This window comes from Corvus moneduloides, chromosome 1 (assembly GCF_009650955.1).
Source record: "Corvus moneduloides isolate bCorMon1 chromosome 1, bCorMon1.pri, whole genome shotgun sequence".
Classification (NCBI taxonomy): Eukaryota; Metazoa; Chordata; class Aves; order Passeriformes; family Corvidae; genus Corvus; species Corvus moneduloides.
The window spans coordinates 28,289,291-28,311,111 of NC_045476.1; the positions used below are offsets into that span (position 1 = coordinate 28,289,291).

The 21,821-nt window shown below is 39.7% G+C and overlaps 1 protein-coding gene across 4 annotated transcripts; it reads right to left on the reverse strand.

Moving 5' to 3' along the window:
• Positions 1–1,883: 1,883 nt before the first annotated feature.
• Positions 1,884–21,479, reverse strand: MPLKIP (M-phase specific PLK1 interacting protein). Of its 4 annotated transcripts, XM_032103619.1 has the most exons (5): positions 21,436–21,479; positions 20,999–21,199; positions 18,827–19,549; positions 15,038–15,116; positions 13,839–13,927 (listed from the first exon to the last, which is right to left on the reverse strand). In XM_032103619.1, the coding sequence occupies exons 3-5, from the start codon at positions 19,178–19,180 to the stop codon at positions 13,866–13,868; spliced, it is 495 nt and encodes a 164-aa protein (XP_031959510.1). In that variant the 5' UTR covers positions 19,181–19,549; positions 20,999–21,199; positions 21,436–21,479; the 3' UTR covers positions 13,839–13,865. The 4 variants fall into 4 exon arrangements, with proteins under 4 accessions (XP_031959493.1, XP_031959483.1, XP_031959502.1 ...); XM_032103602.1 differs by lacking the exon at positions 15,038–15,116 and having other exon boundaries at positions 1,884–13,927; positions 18,827–19,546; XM_032103592.1 differs by lacking the exon at positions 15,038–15,116 and having other exon boundaries at positions 1,884–13,927.
• Positions 21,480–21,821: the final 342 nt, after the last annotated feature.

Consider the following 21,821-nt stretch of genomic DNA (forward strand, 5'->3'; position numbering starts at 1 on the left):
GAGCTACCAAACTCCCCCACCATATGGAAGAAAATGAAAGTTGGAGCACTTTGCAGTTGCAGTAAACATGGGCAGAAAGAACTTGGTTTGACAAATAAGGGCAACTGTTGCTTTTCCCAGTCAACTGCATTCATGTTGATGGACCTTGAGGGTTTTGCTTTTAAAGTCGTTTATGTGCTATGGCCGCTTATTTTGGCCTTTTTTTATTGCCTATGGAGAGAAGGCACAGTCAGAGGAACTTTGAACCTTATAGTAATGCTTTTTCTTCATTTAGAGCAGCCCTCACCAATAGGCAGTACTCAGATCACGCAGCACAGCTTCAATTCTTCTTCAGCAGTTCCTCTGGGGACACTTTGGGCATACTATTGATATGGCAAATTCTCGTAACACAGTGAATGTACCTTTAATAGGACTTTTTGCAAAGAGGCTTTGTGAAGATTTTTTTTCAGTATTAGAAAATACAGTGTAGAGGAGACATAGCTGGTTAGAAAAGGGAATACTCAAGGGTAACCATTACAGAAACCAGTCTGGGAGCTTCTGGTACTCGCAAGAAGATCTGACAGCTGTTTGCCACCTGTAAGGGAACCTAGGGGAATAAGTGGTTACTATTTGACTTGTGCAGATAAGTCTCTCTGCTGTACTCCCTCCTGTGTGCTAGGGTGTGGTTGGTATTAGTTGCTAGAGGACATAGCTGGAAGCAAGTGTTCAGTGTGCAGCAACGCCTAACACAGGTCCCTTTTTACTTTCCTCCTGCACCTGTTCTACAAATGTGTAAAGCATGTCACCAGGTTCCACCACGGGGAACAGCACACTCCTCTACTGCCTTTCGAGGATCTTGGTTCTGCCCAGGTGGCAGTGGTTGGAGAGCACAGATGTCTGCTTGCCCTGCCTTTGGGCACCTCTCTGAGCATCAATGCCCTAGTGCTACTTTCTCTCACTGCTTTCTCCCCAGGTCACCCTGAGCAAAGAATGGGCTGTACAGAGAACTGAACAGGAGCCTGACTTTAGGAGGCAATTTTTCCCAAACAAGGAGCAAGGAAGAGATCATTACTTATTTTCATTCTCCTTCATCCTTACCACCTGCAGAAATGATCTGCAGGAATGATTTCAAAGCAGGAACTGGTTTGGTGGTGTTCTTTTGTTTGTTTTGGTTTGGTTTTTTAAATTTTCTGTTTTTCTTTACTGGTATTGCCCTTCAGAGAGCAGCATTTGGATATTAGAAACCGCCTGCAAATCAATGTAGGATTGATGGATTGGGACTTCTGCTTTGCAGCTAACCCGGTGGCAAAAAATACATGGAAGTTACAGAAGAGGAGCAGGCCATTCCCTGCCTTCCTGCACTAGAGTTAAAATTAAAACACATCCCCACACTGGAAAACGAAGATGTGCACAGCAAACAAAAACAGCAGCCAAAGTTATCCATGTGCAGTCCTGTAACCTTTTCTGCCCCACAAATACTCTTGAAAGCTCGTGTCATCCCTGGGCTAGCATCCTTGCCCTCAAGACAAGGAAGGCCTTGGACCTTCTGACTGCTTTCTTTGCAGAACAAAGATTAATTGTGACCATTTTTAAACCCCTTTTTTTCTAAAAATTGTTCATGAGGGGGAGGGGGTAGGGAATGGAGTAAGAACTACAGATGACATGGGAAATGAAAAGGAATCTACTAATGCTGTATATGAGAACTGAAGTAGTAAATAATAGTTAAAAACTTACCTGCAGATGGTTTGGCAATTCCACATCAGGAAAGTATTACTCTAAACCTGGCAGATTTTAGAAGCTCTGTACATTTTTCCCCTCAGACTGCTTTGTGTTATGGATTGCAGATCCTGCTGTGAGACTTCCAAGCAAGCACATACGTTTATGCAGGACAGTGAAAGAAGACATGCAGGTAGTAATGATTTTTATTTGCAAACTGTACTTGCCATTACAATGTTGCCTTTTGGGAATTATGATAAAACAGCCAAAAAATTCCAGAGAACTTTGCAGACCTGTTCTATCAGAAATTCAAACCTATTTCAGCTTTTAGCATCAGGTGAATTGGAGATGACCTTCTCTTTCCACTGATCTCCTGGGAAGCTCCAGTTCAGTTTGAGTTTGGGTATTTCTTGTTAGTCTCAGCCATTAGAATGCAAATTGTTTCTTCACATCCAGGGAAACATTCTGCACACTTTATGTGAGTGCCTGTCATTTGTTGCTACCTTGCAGCCTCCTCCACTGCTTTTTTTTTTCGTTTTTTCTTTTTCATTCCTCAGTCCTGTATTAAGGTTTCAGCATTATGGAGCTTTTGTAATGTAAAAACTATTAACAATGCCCTTCATTATGGGAAGCTGTAAATCAAAGCACCATCAAAGGACTGAAAAAGTATTTCCATCAAGTTCTAAAAATATTGGATTGTTTGAGATGCAGTCCCAATATGAGGCTTCCTCCTGTCTTGGCTAAAGTATGTTTCTGTCTAAATATTTAATCCATGTGACATGTTCGTGGTGGCAAGAGCAGAAGGGGAGTAAGGAGCATCCAACAGAACTAAATATGGTCACTGCGGTCCATAACAAAATAAGGAAGCTGGTAGTTTAAATTTAGGTGAGATCATCAATTTCCTTTACAGAATTGGGAAGAAAAATGCTATGAGAATGAGAGGGATCAATTATATTGACTAAATAAAAATAAAAATGTTTAAAACCTTCTTTTGACAACAAAAGAGGCTGCAGTTAACAGGAAAAAGTCAGGATTTCATATGCAGAATAGAAAGAACATCAAATATAGATGCTTCACTGATGCTCAATTTGAGGGAATATATTTCTTCTGTTTTAAGTGTGATTGATATTTAAAACAGCTCCTGCTATAGGAAATGGTGATAACTGACCAAACTTCTACACAATGCAGAGACAACAGTTTGACAAGACAAAATCAACATGAAAAACATACAGGCACTTGCTTTGCTGTGCAGTGTTTAATAGGACACGGGCTCTGCCCTTTCCAAGAGAGCACCATTTGGTTGTGTAACGCCTTGACGAGTCATGTAACTCTGTTGAAGGATTTCACAGGACAGGAGAGAGAACATATCCACAGCAGCATTATTAAATTCATCAGCACATAAACAGACCCAACAAATGGGATTAGATTTCTTATTGGTAGGATGCTCCGAAGTGCACCAGGGAAGCTGGCAGCTCCTACTGTTTTTCAGAACCGTTCTAAAACTGTTCCTAAATGGGAAGGCAAAAGCTGCCTCAAGTTGTCATTAAACACTCTGTAGGTAGTCATAAAAAGCAAGGAATCAGGTTTGTAACACATGTATTGTATACCCTGTGTTTTGCAAAACATCATCTACATCATGTGAAGTATTACATATTGCTGGAATATAAATTCAGCATTTGCACAGCTTGACCACTACCAGGAATGCATTAACATTTTTAGGCTTGATTTACTGTAGCTTTTAAAAAATAAAATGCATAAAAACCCCTTATAATTATGGTGACAGTTCTATGCTTTAGAAAGTGATTGTGTCACTTAAAGGTTCTGTCCAAAAAGAGTCCCCAACCAAAGAACAGTTCAGGACCTGAAATCTCAACTCTGGAAATCAATTTGTGGATTATTTTTCTGTTTTGAAGCATGGAAAGTTTATTACAATATTACATTTTACAATACTGTCACAATTGGCTTTCTGACGCATTAATCTGAAAAGCTGAACCACAGGAGATGAGAGAGCAGGTGCTGCACCAGATCAGGCATCAGTTATGAAGATACTGGTCATTCAAAAAAAAAAAAAAAAAATCTTGTTAAATTAATGCCTAGTGAGCTAAAGACTGGTTTGCTCCGTGACAATTGCTTGAGAATCTTCCACTGGAAGGCGCTAGGCTTCTGATTACAGCATAAATCATGTCCACATGCAGTGAAATTCAATAGTGCAAGTACTCCTTTTCTAAGGAGACTGTGACCTCCATTGCTATGGTGTTATGAATGAAAACTTAAAACTATTATCTTAGGTTGAAATTGTTCCTGCTGTCACTGCAGATTTTAGTTCCGACAAAGGGCGAAAACCAAAACCCCTGTTAACTTCAGCAGGGATTTCCATTTAATTCTCCAGTGTCAGAAGTTTCCTTTTGAATAGAATGTTGTTTTTTAATAAAACCACCTTCCATTAGAAAAATCATGTATAATTTCACATACATATTTGGCCACAGAAGACTCTCCTGGAGAGCTGTGAAACACATAAACCTGTAGATTATCAAAGAAATCATGGAAATTCTAATTTATTCAAAGTCCTTGAATGCTCATTCTTTTGTTAAGAGCAATGTTTCTGAGTCTATTGGTATTCCCTACACTAGATTTGAAAGGTGCTTGAGGAAACTAAGGGGTTCTTTTCAGAACTCTATCAGAATCTGGAACATGTAATGAACAGTTACAGCAGTGTGAGAGAGATGCTCACAGAATTAAACAGCTACCACGTATCATTAGCATGTGTTGGAAAGCATGGCTGACTTCCTGCTGGCATTCCTCCTCCCAGGAAGGCAATGCATTTGTAACTTGATCTGAATGTGTTATTGATTACCCAGTTTCAGGGAATGTAATAGGGAGAGCAGAAATCTTTTTTTGTTAGATAGCAACTCTAGTTTAACAATCTTCTTACCATAAGTCTACTGTACTACGCAATTTCCCTTACACACTTTAGGTATATAAAAGGCGGACAATTTTGCCCATTTTCAGTATGAAAAATAAATTTGGTTTGATACGATTTTCAGACAGAACAAGCTGTATTATTAACTTCAAAGTTTATAGCCAGAATGTCCATGAAACAGATGTATGAGCCCCAGCACTTCATCTGCCTTTTTACTGGATAAAGGCATGGAGGGCTGGTGGCTGAAAGTGGCCTGGTCTGGAACTCCCTCTGGGATTCTTTCTATTCTTATGAATTTAAAGGAATTATGAAGTGACAGCAAGCAGATGTCTGTGTTTACACGACTCCAGAACAGTCCTCTCTGGAGAGGAGAGGGAAATTCCAAGAAAAAGCTGTGAACTGTTTTAACTCTTTCTGATTGGGATACCACAAAGGCAAATCTTTGAATATTAAGTGTCTTTGTTGTGGTTTAAACAAAACTGGTGGTTTTATGTGGGAGTTGCCAGGTGAGGTTCAGACATAACATTGTGCTGGATTTCATAAGATGTGCTTCTCTCTACCACCAAGTGATGGACAGTGAGATTTGGGATTTGACAAAATCTATGTAGCATTTCTTAGTAAAAAGAGTATTTAACGTAATGCTTTAGTTTATGGCTACTGAAAAGGTCTGTATCCCATACCTCTTCACAACTAGAATCATCAAAGTTATTAATTTTACTCACTCTATACACATGTATAGATATTACTTGGAATTTTAAAACCAATTTTTCTTTACCATTGTGAAAGATCCTTAAAACTTGCAACTAGTAAAAAGAAACAATAATAACCAAAGCACATTCAACAGGACCTCAGGACAAAAATAATTAAGCAGGAGCGTGAAAACTGCAGGCAGATGATTGCAACAACATTATTATTATAAAAAAGATGGTCACTGGCAGCTCCCATCCTGAGATTGACTGTTGGAAAAGCTCAATGGAATTAACTTTCTTGTTTCAGCCATCAGCAAGCTTAGTTTGAAACACATTTGAACTATGCAATCTTAACCTGTCTGATTTGAAAACATTTGTTTCTGCTTTGTCAGAACTAGGAAAGTGATAGTTCAGAATGGAAAAATCTTTTTGTGATACAGATAGCTCTGAATAATACATTGTTTATTTTATAATAAAATAAATAGATTAAAAAAAAATTATGGGTGGCTTAAGTCACAAAAGAGTGGAAGCCTTTTAAGAGAGAAATATCTGGTTCAAATGAAGTGTCAACCATAGAAAGTATATGGGAATAGCTGGTGGAAAGTGACTCCAGAGCAAATGCAAGGCTTCATCACAAGGTTGTGGAACCTGTGAAGAAACAGAGTAAGGGAATGAATACAGGTCTTACCTTTCTTCAGCTTTCTACTCTTTTGTGTCCCTTATGGGGACACTTGTTACACGTTCTGGACTCCTGCCCATGGTCGGTGCTGATGCTTTGTGATATTACAAATGACTGAGAAAGACGCGTGCAAATGGTGTTTTTGAAGGTGCAGACCCTTTCACTAGATTGTCTCCTTGCCATGAGGTGCTGGAGGGGCAAGGCAGCTGTATTGACGACCCTCACCAGGCCCGAAATTGGATTATTTATTTTGGGATGCTTACCTAGAAACACTGTTGCTGTTAAAGCCTTGACTAGATGTGTTTCTGCTGCTTTTCTCTGATACATCAATACAACTAGAATGACACCAGAACCTTGCTTTTTCCTTCTGCTCATTGAAAGGTTTCAAGACGGAAAGCAGTTGTTCTGTAGCAGATCTTCTGGCTGTTCAAAAGCTTCTGAAGTAGGATTTAGCACTGAAGTAACTGGCACTAGACTGAAGTTGAACTACCTTTTTTAACAGGCAGTAAAAATTAAGCATATTGAACGAAAAAGATTCCTAGGCAGACAACCTTTTTATTTCTGCTGCTCACCAAACTCACTTCTCTCAGAATGCACATCTGCTTTCTTGTCATTCATGGATTTAAAAACAATAATACATCCTGTGGCTGCTGGAGCAAGAATACCTGATTTTATGCTTTCATGAGGTAGTTCTCCATCCAATTTGGTGTACTATCAACAAAGATCTCCTCAGTGGAAATCTAAGTATTTAAGAGATGGTTGTGTTGGGAAGCTACCAGAAAGAACTGGGATCAATGCAACCCTTTCCCTGTGCCTTCTTCTTACACACTTTTTCTGTCGTCTTTTTCGAGTGACTTTGCCTGGGGTTCTTTTTGCCTGTTGCTGAATTTGCAACGTTTAACACAGATCTGAGCACCACTTGTCTGCATGTTCAGTAGTGGCCTTTTTTTATTAATCTGTGCAGGGTGGCCACTATGGCAAGGGCATGTCTGTGTTGTACAGTATTCACTACACATCTGACAACAAAGTCCACCACTAAACCACTGCAGGCTCATTTAGATGAGTCAGGGGGATCTGTGTGACTTTACTTGTTGTCACAGTTTTGTCATCTCCAGCAATGTAAACTAACAGGACCTGTAGTGACTGTGGTGGGTGGTTGGATGACACCGATTCCATCAAACCCTCCAGCAGAGTCCTGCAGGGTGGAGTGAGCCTATTTCAACGGAAAGGGCAGTAAAGGTATGTTTATTTCCATGGAAAACCAATGCAGAAGAGCCTTAACTTACAGCTGCTGTACGGACAGTACTGAAAAAAAAACAGAGGGGGGAAAAAGAGACAGCAGAAAACTCTCTGGAGAGGAAAAATTTGGTTAAGACTGCCTAAGTTATCTTCTCTGGATAGAGTTGGGTGGGGGTGTGTGTGTTAAAGAAAAACAACCCACTTTTGGTAGGTCCCTTTAAACTGTTTGCTTGAAATATAAAGTACACAAAGCCTTAGTAATGCACTAGAATCTACTTTTCAGGCTGTAAGAGGATAGAGACTTGGTTAATGTGTACTGGGATGATCTAATAGCAGAGATAAACTAAACTGGGCTACTACCAGTTGTACATTCACAAAGTAGAGACAGTAACTATTTCTTCCTCACATCCCAGCCCTGAGGATGACAGGCTACAGAGAGCCAATGTATAAAACATGCAGCAACTGTTGTGAGAGGAAATCAAACTGTTGTGAGAGAAAATGCAACCAGATGCAATAGACACCTTGAAAACAGGGATTCAAAGGTTCTTTGCACAAGCTTTCTGCATGCTTGGAATTTTATTTAGAAGCTATTCTAAGTACAGGAACACTGCTGGTAGTGTAAGCTGTCTTCAGTTCCAACAGGGACACAATTTGGCAGTTCATTCATTTGCAAACAGACATCACAGTTTCTCAACCTGTTGCCCATAGTGCACAAACAGCTTTCTAACATCTGAAAATCAGAAACCCAGTAATTTTCCTTGGTGTAATTTGATTGCCACAGCAACCAGCAGGCTATTAAAAATTTACAGGCAAGGGCAACAGCCTTAGGAAAGTGCAATGGCAAGTAATCAATAGATTCTCAGTGCCTTCTTATACTTATTAACTCAAGTTGTACACTTGGACCATTTGCAGATGTTAATTCTCCCTTTTATCTTTGTGAAAATCCCTGAAATTTTCAAATCCTATTTTTTCTTAGCTTAAAAAAAAAAAAAAGGGACAAAGAAACTAGACTTCACAGACAAGTGGTGAAGACTGTCTCTTCTGCAAACTCAAACGTAGGAATAGCAACATGTTAGTTTCCAACATCTGTTACAGGAATACAGCTCAAAGCTTTCTTTTAAATTAAAAAAATCTTCATAAAGACACAGGAGACGGTAGTTTAAGAACACTGCAATTGCTACTTACAATTATCAATGATACTACTCCCTAGCTGGCAATTGGTACTTTTAAAAACCTGTGTTAGCTCTGTTACTTGTGCTTTATGCTGTGCAGTCATCCACAGAAGCTGTCAATTAGCTTGATTCCTCTTCCCTTAACATTAGCTCTGTGATGCTTGAAAAGAGAATGATTTGAATCAGAGTGAAAGAGGTTTTGTTCTTCCTTTTACTGGTATTTATACTAACAGTTGCATCAACATGTTCAGCAGTTTGAACTCATAGGAATTTCCTCACGCACGCAACAAAGATTTAAACCCATTGACTCTACACTAACAGCTTTTAACTACCTTGAATACACAGCAATTAGACTGTGGCAAAATACATACGGATACCAGAAGGTTTAAGTGTAGTTTAATACAGCATCAAACAGCATGATTACTGCTACACAGAAGCAGGGTAGTACATGCAGATTTTTGGTGCAGATTATAATAGCAGGAGTGTCAGCAGCATTAAAAATTTCACTCTGGAACTGTACTGGTATGACCCCTTTTAACTGCAGGAGTTACATACTTGTATACAAATGTTTACATGAACAGTTCAGAACAGCAATGTGCAACAGCCACAGATCAGGGAACAAAGGGCAGTGGAATTCACCTGTGATTTTACTGCAGAAGATGCTGATGAAATTTAAAATCCCAGATGTGCACTAACCAACCCTGATAGAGTTTGAACCCCACACAGAGCTGGCGAAGCAAAGTGGATTACTATTTGTCTCAAAATACCTCCTGGGTCCTGCTGCACTGGAATGGCAAGTCTAGGGGTAACCTCTAGGACTGGAAGGGTAAGCCACACACCAAATACCTGCCCAGCTGTCTATAGCCCAGGAGGCAAAGGTTTCTTAGTGTCATCAACGAAGCAATGGGGATGAGATTCAAAAAGCCTTTTTTGCCAGATCTAAAATAGTTTAAAGGGGAGGCCTAGATTTGAGGTCTAACACTCAAGAGCTATTAATTTTGTAAAAGTAAATTCAGAAGTCCAAGTTGAGAAATTATTGTTAAATTTTAGGTCAGCAAAGCACACATTTAAGTGAAAATGTCAGGAAATTAAACTGAATCAGTTTGTGCCTTGTGAGACATACAGACCAGAAGTTACTTTAGGCAAAAAAAATTTGGTTGTGAATTAATTACTGAATGCTGTATTACTGTCGAGTGTAAACACAACTTGATTTCTTTCATTTCTTGTGCTGTAAAAAGTTGTTTGAGCCATCTCAAATGATAAAGTTTATCTAGTTACCTATGTCAATTGGTAAGCAAGTTTCTGAAAGCTTGAGACATGAAAATCATTACATGACTCTTCACCAATCAGTGTGGGCAATCCTCCCTTTTCTCTACCAGTTCCAAGAAGATAGAAGGAAGGCAAACACCAAGATTTGGGGAAATGAGAACAAAGTCTTTACTCTTGAGGATTTTGGAAAATATTCTAAAAACTAATTTAATTCATTACGAGACAGTCATGTATAAAAGCACTTGTATGAATTTGGATTCAGAACAATTCCTAGGCAGAGGAGTTAACTGCAGTGCTGGTAAAAAGCACTGACAGATAAATGCATGATAAAATTTTCAAGCTGTAACATTATATACTTACACATCCCAATTGCATGAGCAAATCCTCTGACTTCAGTGAGGTTACTCAGAAGGGCAGCTTGAAAACCAAACATACTATGAAAAACTTTTCTTTAGAAGGAAGGTGAACAGCTACTTGTAGAATTTCCATATCATGCATTTTTCAAATGCTCCCCCATCTGAAGTCTAATGAAATAATTTATATAAAGTTAAGAACACATAAAGATATCCTTAAAAAGAAAAGCAACCTGACTGCAAAAGTAGTTATCCATTCTGCTGACCAGACACATTTTACCTAGTAAGTGTTCCCAGCTTTGACATTAGGGAAATACTACATCTCAATGCATTACTTCTAATTCTAAAGAGGAGGAGTTTGACATTAACTTTTAAAATTCCATTTTAATTAAAATTTTAATATTCTAACTTATTTAACAATTTCAGAGTGTGTACTGAGTGCCACAGAAGAATGAATATTCCACATTATAAAGCTGGAATGAAAACCCAAAAGTTTGAACTATTACAGTGCACATCTTGGGGTAACTACCCACCCAGTGTGTTGCTGCATTACACATGTACTCAGCTGATTTAAGTTCAGTTACTGTCACATCAGCAAAATTTAGTAAGTGATGCAGTTCACTCTTAAAGACAGAAGCAAACAGCAACAAATGAATTAATTTTTTGCTGGAAGAGTTAGTTACAAGTTATACTTCTTTACAACAACTAAAGAGAAAGTCAAATGGACTTCATAGACAAACACAAGGCAAACAAAACAGAACGGAAAAGTGTATGAACACAAACTTCTGAAAAATAAGCTAACTTACCTTAAAATTTAAGAAGTCTGTTGAAGAAAAGAGCAATGCCCATATACTGTGTTCATTACAAAAGAATCTCTTCATTAACACAACAAGCACTACTTTGTTTCATGGGCTCATGAAGAAAGGATGTATTTTGTGCTATTTTATCATCCAGAGTCATACTGTTACTATGAAGTGGCTTCATTAACAAATGAGGAAGTGATATATCCTCTCTCCATCAGAAACATGTGGGGAAAACAATGTTTGCCATATGGTAAAAAGAAAAAAAAACTGGTGAGGAGTTAAGTGTTTAAGCTTCCGGGATATCATGGCAAAAAAGGCAAAGCTTAAATTGGCTTTAAGTACATTATATTTATAGTTCTGAACATGTGTTCATGCACTTTACAACTCTTCAACGACGTATTTAAAAATTACCATAATTGTAGAATTTCTCCCAGAAGCCAGAAAGGTGCATCATTTTTAAGTTTTTGGTGCTGATTCTTGACCAAATGATTAGAGTCTTTAGTAGTATAATGTACTTAAAATTGTTGGGTCATATCCTGAAGTGCACTGGAGCAGCAGCTTAACAGATGGCATTGTGGAAGGTCTGCATGGATTAAACACTGCTTCAAGATTATTTCCTCAGTTCTCTTTCTGGAACATTTACCTTCACTGATGTCTGACACCTGGTTCCAAGAGTTAAGAGTTATTACTTACAAAGCCAGAGGAGTCTGGCTTTGATGCCTGGGTCAACTGCAATCCCAAAGTGGAAAAATCCATCTTTGCGATGCGCAAGGGCAGCTCATACTGGCTACTGTGTAAGAAGTCCCACGTCTAACAGTCTCTTTTCTCTCAGGAATCCCTTACCTTTCCTTTCTCCCTTCCAAACTCAGACTCTTCTCATGTCCAGTTGAGAACACATCATGCCTTCACTCTCTTAAATAAAATCATATTTTTCCCCAAGATCACCAAATATTGCAAAAAAGAAATTGCATTCAATCACATAGGAAATGGCAACAAAAAAGGTGACTTGGTTAAGCACACAACAACTTTTTTTTTTTTTTTTTGTGAGCTTTACAGCACCTGGCAAGGTTTAAAAAAAAGGAAAGAAAATTTTACACTTCACTTTTCACAATGACATTGATTAACTTATGTATAAATTCTAAAGACTACAACTTGTCAAGTCATCTCAATTTTGCTGGTACCTATTGCAGATAACAATACTGATAGCTGCCATTTAAGGCACAGTTCTTTTGATTCTGGGATGAAGAGTTAACCATTCTTGATATCCAGCAGGCATTGTGTTCTCAGTTCTCTGCAGCAGCCTTTTTAGATGTAATACTAAAATAACAGGGTCAACTGAGGGAAGAGAGAAGTGACATACTTCAGATTCTGGTCCTAAGAGTACAAGAGACTTAGCACATTTCGACATATTAACCTCCCCTTGCAGTTTGAAGTTGTTGCTGAAGGCAGTATTAACCTAACACATCTTATGCTGAAACAGATAGAGAGTACAGAGGACTATTCTACCTCAGCAGAAAACATGTTACTAAGAACAGTTTAATGGGATTCCCTGTGCTTTTCTACCTAACCATGCCTCAGGACTACAAAAATATGTTTTGAGTATTTAAGAAGCTTAAAAGAATACATGGATTTTGAAAACTCAACTAATGGCTTTATTTAACAAAGTTTTTACACTCTACCTTGGCTTAAAAGCCAAAATCAACAAACAAATAATGGTACGTTCAACAAAAATTTATCTACTGCTGCAGGTTTAACATGGCAAGTTAAGAACATGCCCTGCAGCTGGAACTAGTTCTTTTTTATTCTAGATTATGATATTCACTACTGGATTTAAGCATGGATCTTCCATGTAAAGACAAGCTCTAAAAAAACCCAACTCATTACTTTCCTCTTCAGTACAAAAATATAGCATGTACACACACAAAACAATTCTCCTGGCAAGAATGCCTGCTGTAAGTAAAAATAAAAAATAATTGAAAAATACAGAACAGATTAAAAAAAAGATGCTATGCATGTACTAATGTCAACTGTATAACAAAAACTGTCATTCATTCTGTACTATTCTAGGAGGTGGATCCAGAAAGAACATTTGCATTTATTTAAGCTTGATGTTTTATGTGCTCTTTAGACTTAAATTGCCATTGAACAGACTTGTTACTATAATCCAGAAATTTCTAATATTGATCCAAATATATCGATTCTAAACACAAAAGCAAATGACTTCAGAATTAAGTTTGTGACTCAAGAGTCGGTTCCACAAATTAAATTTTCCAAAACCAATACACTTGTTTCCTGAGATGCCTAAAAGTCATGTTTCAACTTCACATTACACTGCGATTAACAAAAATTACTATGCACAAAACCAGACATCAACTACAGCATACAAGCACATTTACAGAAGTCACCTAATTTCACTGTTACGAACTACTGTGTTAATGTGTACACCTTAACAAGCTCCTAAAATATTCTTTATACATTACAAAACAAGGATTTACAAAACTTTATTTTATTTCCAAGTTATTTCATTCTAAAAATGTTGAAACATAAAAAATACTTCCTAAGAGACCTTACAATAAGAGGCTAACAATCTGGCATGGGAGAGGTAATTATATGAAAACTTGTTTTAACAGTCACAGATCAGTCGCTGGTGATTAAAGAACATTTTGTTCTTCAGAGCTGGCAGGCACTTCCACATAGCCAGAAATATAAGTTTTTCTACCACTCCTTTTGCCTCCCATACATAAAAATATCCAATGCAATAAAAAAAAGGTAGGATAAAAGGGTGGACATGTGATGAAATAAAAGTATTATCTAAGGTCTTGATTACTGTTCATCTTGTTTAAGTGTAAAGATTCTGTCCCAAAGGTTTCCTGACAAGATGGAGTTATTTGGCATTTAAAAGTGTTAGCTGAAATACCTCCCTTTTTTACCAGTACATGTTGTTTGCTCACTGCTGTATTGCTGGTTTATGTCTGTAACAGAAACTGGCTCTAGGCCAGCCCATGGGTCCTCAAGCATTGAAGGTCTGTAATAGTTTTCCACATCATTAGACACTCTTTTCTCTCTGCCATGCGCTGTACCAAATGGAGTAGATGTCCTGGGTGATCCCTTTGGAAGAAAACCATCAGGTAAAGAAACATTTAATAGTCTAATTCAAACTGAAAAAAAAAAGAAAAAAAAAAAGAAAAAAAAAATTTTAAATCTTTCATTTTACTGTAGTAGAGCTCTGAAGCTGATTATTAATTGTAATTACTACACCTTGCTTGCATTTTCCCCAGGAAATATTAACTTTAATGTATTTTACTTATGAGTGATGATTTACCAGGATAAGAAAAAAGCACCACCACAGTCTTCTCCAAAATACTTGCTTACATCACTCTGGCACATAGGTGCAGAAAAGCAGCTCACACTATTTTTCATAATCTGTCACCATGTCTAACAAAAGCTGAACAACAAAACAGGGAGTTAGAGACTGAGGAAGAGCTGACAATATTAACAAGAGCAGAAGTCAAATATTAAGTACTTACAGATTGAACACAGTATTGTATAACTGAAATAGCTACAAAGAATTCACTGAAAAAAAATCCTCTTTCAACCAAACTAGTGTTCTGTGAAATTTGAGAACAGATGACTTTATTTTATATACAATCTCAATGGTAATCAGTGATTTAGTAGGTACTGACTTTTGCAGGGAGCTTTTCATATTTTTTTTTAAGATCAGGGATCACAACAATTGCTTCTGTAAAGCTGCTACAAGTCTGCAGCTTAAAGAGGGCTGTGACATAAAGGAACTCCTATAATAATTTTCTCCTGTTAGCATCATCCATTGTTCTCCTCAGATTCACTCCTCTAAAAAGTGAGGTTTTGTCTAAAGCTGTATTTATTTAAATTAATTTGTTTTAACCAAAGGTAAACAACCCATACTACAGATAGACAATAATCTCCAAGCATGTCCACTGCATGGTTAGAAGAACAGGATGCCTTGAGGCTGGTTATCAGATTTTGTAAAGCAGGGTAAAAGCACTTGATTAATGGCTGCTTTCCCTCACAATCCCAGATGAATTTTTGCATCAGCAGTGATGGTATTTGAATTTGACTAGTAAGCCCTAACAGCATCTATGTAAATAGATCACATGAAACAATTTCTGAGCAAAACTGAGAAATGATGCCATAAAGTGAAAGACCCAATGTTTATCCAGAAGAGTAGATTTCACTCACACAGCTTGAACCTATTTCTGCTAATGTGCGGTGGCAGGAACATGTTGATGTGTTTCCAGCAAGAACTTTCCAGGAACTCCTAAAGTTTGATGATAATGGATACATGATCAAACGTGGGAACATCCATGTCTTATTTATAGGGCACTTGTTTCTAATGATTCTTGGCAGTTAGGTAATGTAGCTAAGACGATTTCAAAACAGAAGAATTTCTAAAAGGTGGTGATTTACTATACTGTATCAAACCCCATGAGGGTCAGAGAATCACCTCAGAATACATCTAAAAACTTTCTAAGAGACATGGAGTTTCCTCGAGTAAGCTGACATTCTCTAGCAAAAGTGACATTTATGTTAAGCACTCACATTTAGTAGTGAAACAGCAGTTCACAGTGCATTCTGTCCTAAATAAACACAAATCCCCACCATCTCTAAACCACTACATTTAATGAACACCTTTTAATGTTGACATTGTAAAATCGATTGAATGTGGAGCTTATTTATTGCTGTGTTTAATCTGCAGAGGGCAAAAGAAACCTGAGCTGATATAATGATCTGCAGTATTCAGTGAAGCAGCAAAATAATTCAATGGGAAGGCTCATTTGTACAGATTTATTTAATAACCTTAAATTTCACTACAATATGATGCAGGTCATCAGTAACACTGACATTTTAGCTTTTTTGAAACCTAGGAAATTTATTAGTATGCAATACTAGATTGACAGCCTTCAGTACATGTTAAATTTAAGCATGTAGATTATTTAAGTTTAGAATACTAGTCATCGTATGCTTTTTCCCCTCTGAATTTTTTTTTAGGGAAGAAAATCAAAATGTGATTATTCACATTATAGGCAGGTGGAAAAGGAAAACAGCCCTACCTGTATAAGAGAAACCATTCAGTGCAAGAGGCACTATTTGGTACCAAAGATGCTTAAAAAAACCTTCTATTATTTGTCACTAATGTCAACAGGCTTTTTCAATGAATGTTGCTTAAAAAACCAGTCAATCTATTCTCAGTACTTTTTCCTCCAGATTACAAATCTCTCCTTAGAGTAAAAAACAACATCTTTTGGTGCTATTCATTAACATGTTACTGAGTGGAGTAATACTGCCTTGAAACTAGGAACAGTCACTCCCTTTATCAGCTTGCTTCACCTGATGTAATTATAGCTGCTGGCATATTCACAAAACACAAAAATCACAACTGTACCATTTCAAAAGGGTGGTGTTTCTTTTACTTTCTGTAATAATTTTTGATCCACACCACTACACACCTGCTGCTTGTAGCTAGTTCATTAATTCCTGCTGAGTGTAGGAAACAAAACATTACCACTAAATGAATTCTAAGTGGAGATAAGAAACACAACAAAGATGAATCACAGAATGGTTTGGTTTGGAAGGAACCTTAAAGATATCTAGTTCCAACCTTCCTCCCAAAGGCATGGACACCTTCCACTAGTCCGGGCTGCTTAAAGCCTCATCCAGCCTGGCCTTGAACAATGTGGATGGTGCATCCACAACTTCTCTGGGCAACTTGTTCCAGTGCCTCACCACCCTCACAGTACAGAACTTCTCCCTTATATCCAATGTAAATTTACTCTCTTACAGTTTAAAGGCATTCTCCCTTGTCCTGTCACTACACACTCTTGTTTCCACAAACATGTTTTCATAAAATATAAAGCAGAAGCACCTCTGTGGAAAAACCAGAAAGTGCTGTTAACTACTGGCCACATAAACGCCAAGTTAGCCATTTCAGAAAAAACAAGCTCTGTATGCTTTTCTTCTAGTTTTCTGTTTGTTTCAAAGAACGAAAGTCTGCGAGCACAAAATGAGTACAGAATGCTAATGGCATGACATTAATAGAACACTAAAGTAAACAAACTGTCTTTTGGATTTTCCAATGCAAATTTTAAAAGGCCACTTAAGACTTTCATCTCAAAAGTGACTGTAGCGTCATAAATGTCAGAGGCATTGTAGTTCACTTAAGAGGATCTACAGAGGAGAGGGGACAATGCACATGCATCACAAGAAATCTGATGCTCAGAAAATGCATAAAGGCTTTCTACCTGAGTCTATTTACGGCCTCACAGGCAGAGATCCTTGTCCACACCAAAGCAAATGAGGACTCATGGTTTATCAGACTAACTCCCTCTGTGATTGCCTCTACTGCCCTCCCAGGCAGAACAGCTCATGTGTACCCATGTAAAAGCACAGACTCATGCATTTCTTCAGTCCTGGGCAAAGCTACAGAAATTCAACATCCTTTGAGTCTCTGAAGGAATTGCCATCAGGCCAGTGCTCCTAAACTACTCACAAGGTCTAAAGAAGGAAATGGGAGAAGGGAAGATGTTGTGACAGTCTGAGACTGGATTCAAACTTGTGTATTCTTTACGTCATGTTTCTTACCTCAGAATGCAACCTGACTTTATGGCAGGTTTCTTACATCAAGAATGGAACCTACGAACCTATAGGTGGGTTCCCGTCCTCAGGTCCTGACATGAAACAGTTCTGACTAAAACTAAAGACAAAAGGATTCCTGCATACTCTTCTGCTCAAATAATTCTAAGGCAGGCTTTGAAAAAAAAGCTTAAAGAGTGATCTTTTGAAGGGAAATTAGACATCGATGACATAAATTATCCCTCCAGATTCTGCAGCAGAAATGCCACAAGCTTGGCTTTTTCAAAAGGCACTGAGGTTAAGCAATCTGTTGGCTTCCACACCAGGAGAGTCTCTGCTGTTGTGCTGAAGAAAATGTATAAATTTTATAATGATTCCCTTCCACCAACTATGAGACTCCTGAGTTAACTGCATCATAAGAAAAGAACAAAATACTAGTTTTCAATGGACACATGACAATGCAGCGCAGGCACATTAAGATTTTACTAATCTCTATTAACATGTGACTTCATTATACTTCAAGCCTTCAACTATCAATAAGAGCACAAAAAAATTTTATCATTGTACTGCACGTGTCATTTGTTACACTTTGAAGGTTTCTCTAATATTGCATAAAGCCAGTCATATACATAAAGTTGTTATTCTGAAAACTGATGTCCCTGTGTGCATTGCCAGTCACATGTTACAAGTAACACAGCTAAAAAAAAGCTTAACTCACAGAACCTGTTGTTAATGGCTTTCAGGAAAACTATACAAACAGAAGCTTTCAGTGCAATGCAAAGACTTTAAAATGAGAGTCTATTATCGCAACAGATGCTCTCGGTTCTGCTCAAAGGATCCTCAGCTTAATTCTCTTTAACAGAACACTCCTTTTCTCCGTCCGTGTCCCTGAAAACTCCGAGTGTGGATAAGGCAGCTCCCATGATGGGAGGACAACACGGGCAAAGTAAAAACACACCGCGCTTCACCTCCGCATTAAAGAAAACTGACCAAAGGGAGGCACGTACAGGACAAAGAGGTTTTTGCTGCCGTTTTGGGCGATGCTTAATTCTCTACCTTCACACGGCAGAATATGAAAAAGAAAGCTGCAAAAAGAAAAAGCAAAAGCAAAGCTGCAAAAGAAAGCTCTTGTGTCTTCGCAACCCATCAGGCCTGGGGCCCTCTTCCCTGTCCTCATCTCACAGCTGCCTGTGCTCTGTCCGTCCTCTCCACCGCGGGGGAACGGGCGGCGGAAAAACTAACGTTGCTCAGTGCGGCTCAAGCCTCGCTCTCCCCCGAAAATCCTGCTGGCGGGTGGATGCTGCGCTGGCACAAGCCCTCTGCGGGCTACGGGCCCCGCTGTGAAGCAGAAACAGCACCTCCCTCCCTCCCCGTGTCCCTCTCCGCCTTCCCCCATACCTGGAAGTGCCTCTGGAAGCCGCCGGGCGAGCGCTTGTGCGGCGGCGGCGGGTGCAGAGGCGCTCCGGCCGGGGACGCGCCGCCGTACGGAGCCGGGTACCGGGGACTGACGCTCTGCGGCCTGCGCGGGGTCTGTGCCCCCGGCGAGGGGCTCCCGAAGCGCCCGTAGAACCCGGGGCCTCGGGGCGAGAGGCCGCTGCCGTACGGCCCGGGCCGGTGGCCGTAGGGCGGCGTGTGGTGGGGGCTTCCGTAGCCCCGCGGAGAGGGCGGCAGGGCCCCTCCGGCGGAGGGAGGGCTCCGGACGCCGCCGCCCGCGCAGGGAGGTGTCGGTGCGCGGAATCCCTGCCGGTACATGGCCGGGACAGGCCGGAAATGGCGGCGGGAGCGGGACCTGTGCAATGGCGGCGCCGCCGCGTCTTCTCTTTTCTCTTCCCCCGCCTCTTCCTCGCCAGGCGGCAGGCAGGTTCCGGCCTCTAAACGTTCCGTGGCGGGGAGGGCGAGGCGCCGTCCATCCCGCCTGGAAGCGGGAGGGCGGGGGAGAGGGCCCGTCAGCTCCACACAGCGACCTGTGCGCCGACCCCCAGGGATTCTGCGCGTTTTTAAGCTGAAGGGGAGTAATCTGGAGTGAGAGTCTCCGAAGATGCCTGGTAACTGAGACGATGAGGCTCACGGCGTTCGTGGGCTCGGCGCGGCTGTCAGCGAATGCCCGCGGTTCTACGGCTGCTAAAAAACAACGAAATGAACTCCTGTAAAGCAAAGCGAGTGTTTACCTTACATTTCATGTCACTTCAGATAGGCTTATTGTGCGCCTTTGTTCTGGAGTCTTTTAAATGTCTGAGCCTGCAAATGCTACGTGTTACGGCAGTCCCGATTGAAAACACACAGTGACTTTTAAGGAGCACTTTAATGGACAGGGTTTTCGTCAAAATCAGTTTGAACTGTCAGCAATTAAGTGAGTGGTAGCTCAGGCAAAGACTTACTCATACAAACTCGTGGCAAAATGCTCTTTTGTAGGAGAACTTCATACTTAGCGCGAAGTAAATTTAAGAATGCTATTTATTACCATTCCTGCTCTGTTCTCGAGTACATATTAATGCAAATCCTCAAAAATTCTGTAAAAAATACTAAAGGGGTTTTTATTATTATTTATTTCTGTCTGTACAACAAAGCACTACTCGGTTTTAGGACATTGCAACATAGGAAAATTAAAAAGGGCTTTCAGAACAGCAGTGAACAAAACTTAACTATTAAAATAAACAGAATGTTTCTATGCTTTATGCACCAGTTTTGCTTTTCTTTGGCTTTAAACAGGTTTTGGTTTGTTTTGTTTTTCAATGGCAGCAACTAACTTTATATTCTCAGGGAATTCAGCTCCTCACTATGTTATACAATCTCTCTGTAAAAAAATGAGGCAATATCTTTTAAATTCTAAAACGGAAAGAGGCTAAACCTGGCCATTAAAATTTTTTGATAATCCTTTAGTCTGGAAGACTGTTTTTATTGTGCGCACAAGGAATGGCATGTCTACACAAGACAGTTTATCAATGTAAATAACCAAATGATCTGATCTATCTCATTCCAAAAAAGCACAGTTTAATTTAAACCCTTTTCACACCAAATGAATTAGAAATACATATTGTTGTGCACATGTTGAGTAATACTAGGGTAATTTTGCTGATAAATTTCTTCTTGTTCACAAATCTTTAAGCATCCATGTAATACTTTTGATTACACACAGCATGTCCAGTCAACAAATACGTCATGTAGGTTTTCTCTGTGTTCTTCCTCAGCATTCAGGGAGACTGACATGTGACATTTCTTAAGTCCGTGCTATTCGCAATGCTCGTTTTCAAGCAGTCAGAAGTTTCGGCTGCTTTTGAGATACAGCAGTTGTCTTATCGTCACATATTTCTCATGAATAAATGCCAAACCTCTGTGCAGGCTTTTTCATCCTATTAGAGAGGCAAGAGGACACCATGGTGTTCCTGTAACAAGCCTTCTGCTCTGTCCTAACACAGACTAAAAATAGTCTGAGGGTACTTCATTCAGCGAAGAGTTGCTCAAAGGTCAGTTCAAGCTAACCCTTCCATAGCTATGCCCAACTGAAAATACAGCTTACAGTGTAGGTAATACTGCACCTTCAGTGACGGAGAACTGAGGTGAAGGATCTACCTCATGCTGCTGAGCAGATGTACTGGCATCCAGTGCGGCTGCCCACCTTGGTAAGTGTGGAAAGCTCTTCGGGGTGGTGGTGGTGGGGGGGTGATATTCTACTTTTATTCCACCTTGGCAGTGTTGTATGTCACGGTCTGTACACCGAACTGGCAGTACAAATTTCCAGCCATCAAACAGCGGAATTCCTGCTGCAAACATCTTGTGAAAAACGAGGTTCACTCTTAGTAAAGTTTTAAGGAAAGTTTAATAAAAGGGACAATTAGGAGACAATAGCAAAAAAGGGTATTATGGCCGGGTGCTTTGGCAGAGCCAAAGGCACACCTCTACATCCAAAAGATGTTCTTTAAAAGTACATCACTTATTGCATATTCATCACAATCATGCATGATTCATAAATTCTTTGGAGTTTCTGTGTATCATCTCGTCAGCCTTACCTTCCTCCTTGGCTCCATTCCCTCTCTGCTCCCTCCTTAAATTCTTCTCTCTGGTTTTGGGTCTTCTTCTTCTCTGATAAGATACTCCAGGAATGTGAAGGCTTTCTCTGCCTATCTTTTCTAAATTGACTACAGAAACAATAGACATTCTGTATCATGTATTACATTACAGAACCTAGATAAAGTTTTCCTAACATTAAGGAACATGAAAAAAAGCCAACATCACAATACATTCATAACAATCTCCTGCTTTATGAAGTCCAGCCAGGAGTTCTTCATAGGACACGAGAGGCGCACCGTCCCGCCGCTGCCGCGGAGGGGGAACACGGCAGTCAGCCGGGACCGGGACCGGGACCGGGACCGGGACCGGGCTCGGGCTCGGGCTC